A 1518-nucleotide genomic window follows, 5' to 3' on the forward strand; every position below is an offset into this window, starting at 1 on the left:
TATAATTGAGGAGGGAGGGAAGCTGAGTAAAACAGATTACTTAGAGATGCATATTGCACAAGAGACAGATTACAAATTAACAATTGTATATGTTAGAAACCCACCGTATGTATCACTGAGCAAGAGTTGGGTAATGAGCTTTACATTATCTTTTTATTATTAAATTCATTCATTATTAAACTTAATCACTGCCTATCTCGTCTGAGGCAACTCTGAGCGACTTCCCTTGACCTAATGTCCATAGCAACATTGAAAATACCCATTTTTTCCCTTATCAACAATGAAACCTTTTCAAGTGTACATTTTTTTTCTCATGTTAGGTAGCAAAAATGAGAGGTTTGTCTCTCTTCTGCGTGACAGTATGGCCAAATGGCAGCCGCTTCCACAAGTCCACCGCATGGCCCAGGGACGAAGCCAGGGCTCACTGAAAATAACGGCTGCTTCCAGGACACAGTCCCAAGGGCCAGGGATGCACACCCTCCCTTCCTTCCCCAACATGAGGATCAGAAACCTTAAAAAGAAAGAGGAGGGTGTGAGGCGTGCAGGGACCCAGTGGGAGGGAGAAAAAGCCTGTGGAGACCCTGGGGTGGGAAAGAATTGGGCGGCACAAGAGTTGGGAAACAGAGCACAGGGTGGGGGAGGCCTAGAGATGAGTACAACAGGCAAACCAGGGCCTACACTCGGCCTCCAAGAGTTTTCCCCAACCCTGAGGTAGCCAGTGTTCCACTTAGCGACTGACACATTTAATGGCTGCATCAGAGACATCAGGGTAGTTTAGGAAAGTACTCTCACTTAATGGCCGTTGCAACAGGCAACCATAACTGCAAGGCCCATGACAGTTATAACTTGAGGACCTTTTCTACGCTGGCTGAGGATTTCTGGCCTTCAAACTCTGCAGGAAACCAAGGCAGAAGACCTGAAACTCCTCATGTGGGAATTATATTATCAATATACAAAACAACCACCCAGAAGCCTTTTTGAGGAAATCCACAACTTCTACAAAAGGAAATATCCAGTAGCTGCTGCTGCTAACCAGAAATTGGTAGTTAGCCCTTTTCCATTTTCCTTTTCTCTCCACATACAAGTCTAGTCCTGAGACATGTTTGAATAAAAAGATTCAGACCACAATTCAAATAATCAATTTCTCACCTACAGTTTCAATGGGAGATCACAAATGAATTTCAATCCTTTTCTAAATTCTTCAACTTTTGCCTCATGTGGATTTATGAGGGAAGATTTATGAGTGAAATAACATCCACAGACTGGACTTTGAATGGGTTTCTCTCCTGTGAGTCCTCTGGTGTTTCACAAAGCTGGACTTCTGACTGAAACCTTTCCCACAATCAGGACATTCAAAGGGTTTCTCTCCTGTGTGAGTCATCTGGTGTTTCACCAGATGGGAATTGCGAATGAAACTTTTCCCACAGAGAGCACATTCAAAGGGTTTCTCTCCTGTGTGAATCTTCTGGTGTATCACAAGGGTGGAATAATCACTGAATCTTTTCCCACAATCAGGAC

At 43.7% G+C, this 1518-nt stretch overlaps 1 protein-coding gene across 1 annotated transcript in view; it reads right to left on the reverse strand.

Moving 5' to 3' along the window:
* The window catches only part of LOC107300241 (zinc finger protein 33B-like), a gene marked incomplete at both ends in the record, with an annotated part of 4436 nt that extends 3104 nt beyond the window's left edge, over nt 1-1332 (reverse strand). Inside the window, one exon of the mRNA XM_029286968.1 lies at nt 1264-1332. Within this exon, the coding sequence (XP_029142801.1) occupies nt 1264-1332 (69 nt within the window). The remainder of the gene's footprint in view (nt 1-1263) is intronic.
* Between the last annotated feature and the right edge of the window lie 186 nt (nt 1333-1518).

The sequence above is a fragment of the Protobothrops mucrosquamatus genome, unplaced genomic scaffold (assembly GCF_001527695.2).
Source record: "Protobothrops mucrosquamatus isolate PMUCROS unplaced genomic scaffold, P.Mucros_1.0 scaffold6451, whole genome shotgun sequence".
NCBI classification, from domain to species: domain Eukaryota; kingdom Metazoa; phylum Chordata; class Lepidosauria; order Squamata; family Viperidae; genus Protobothrops; species Protobothrops mucrosquamatus.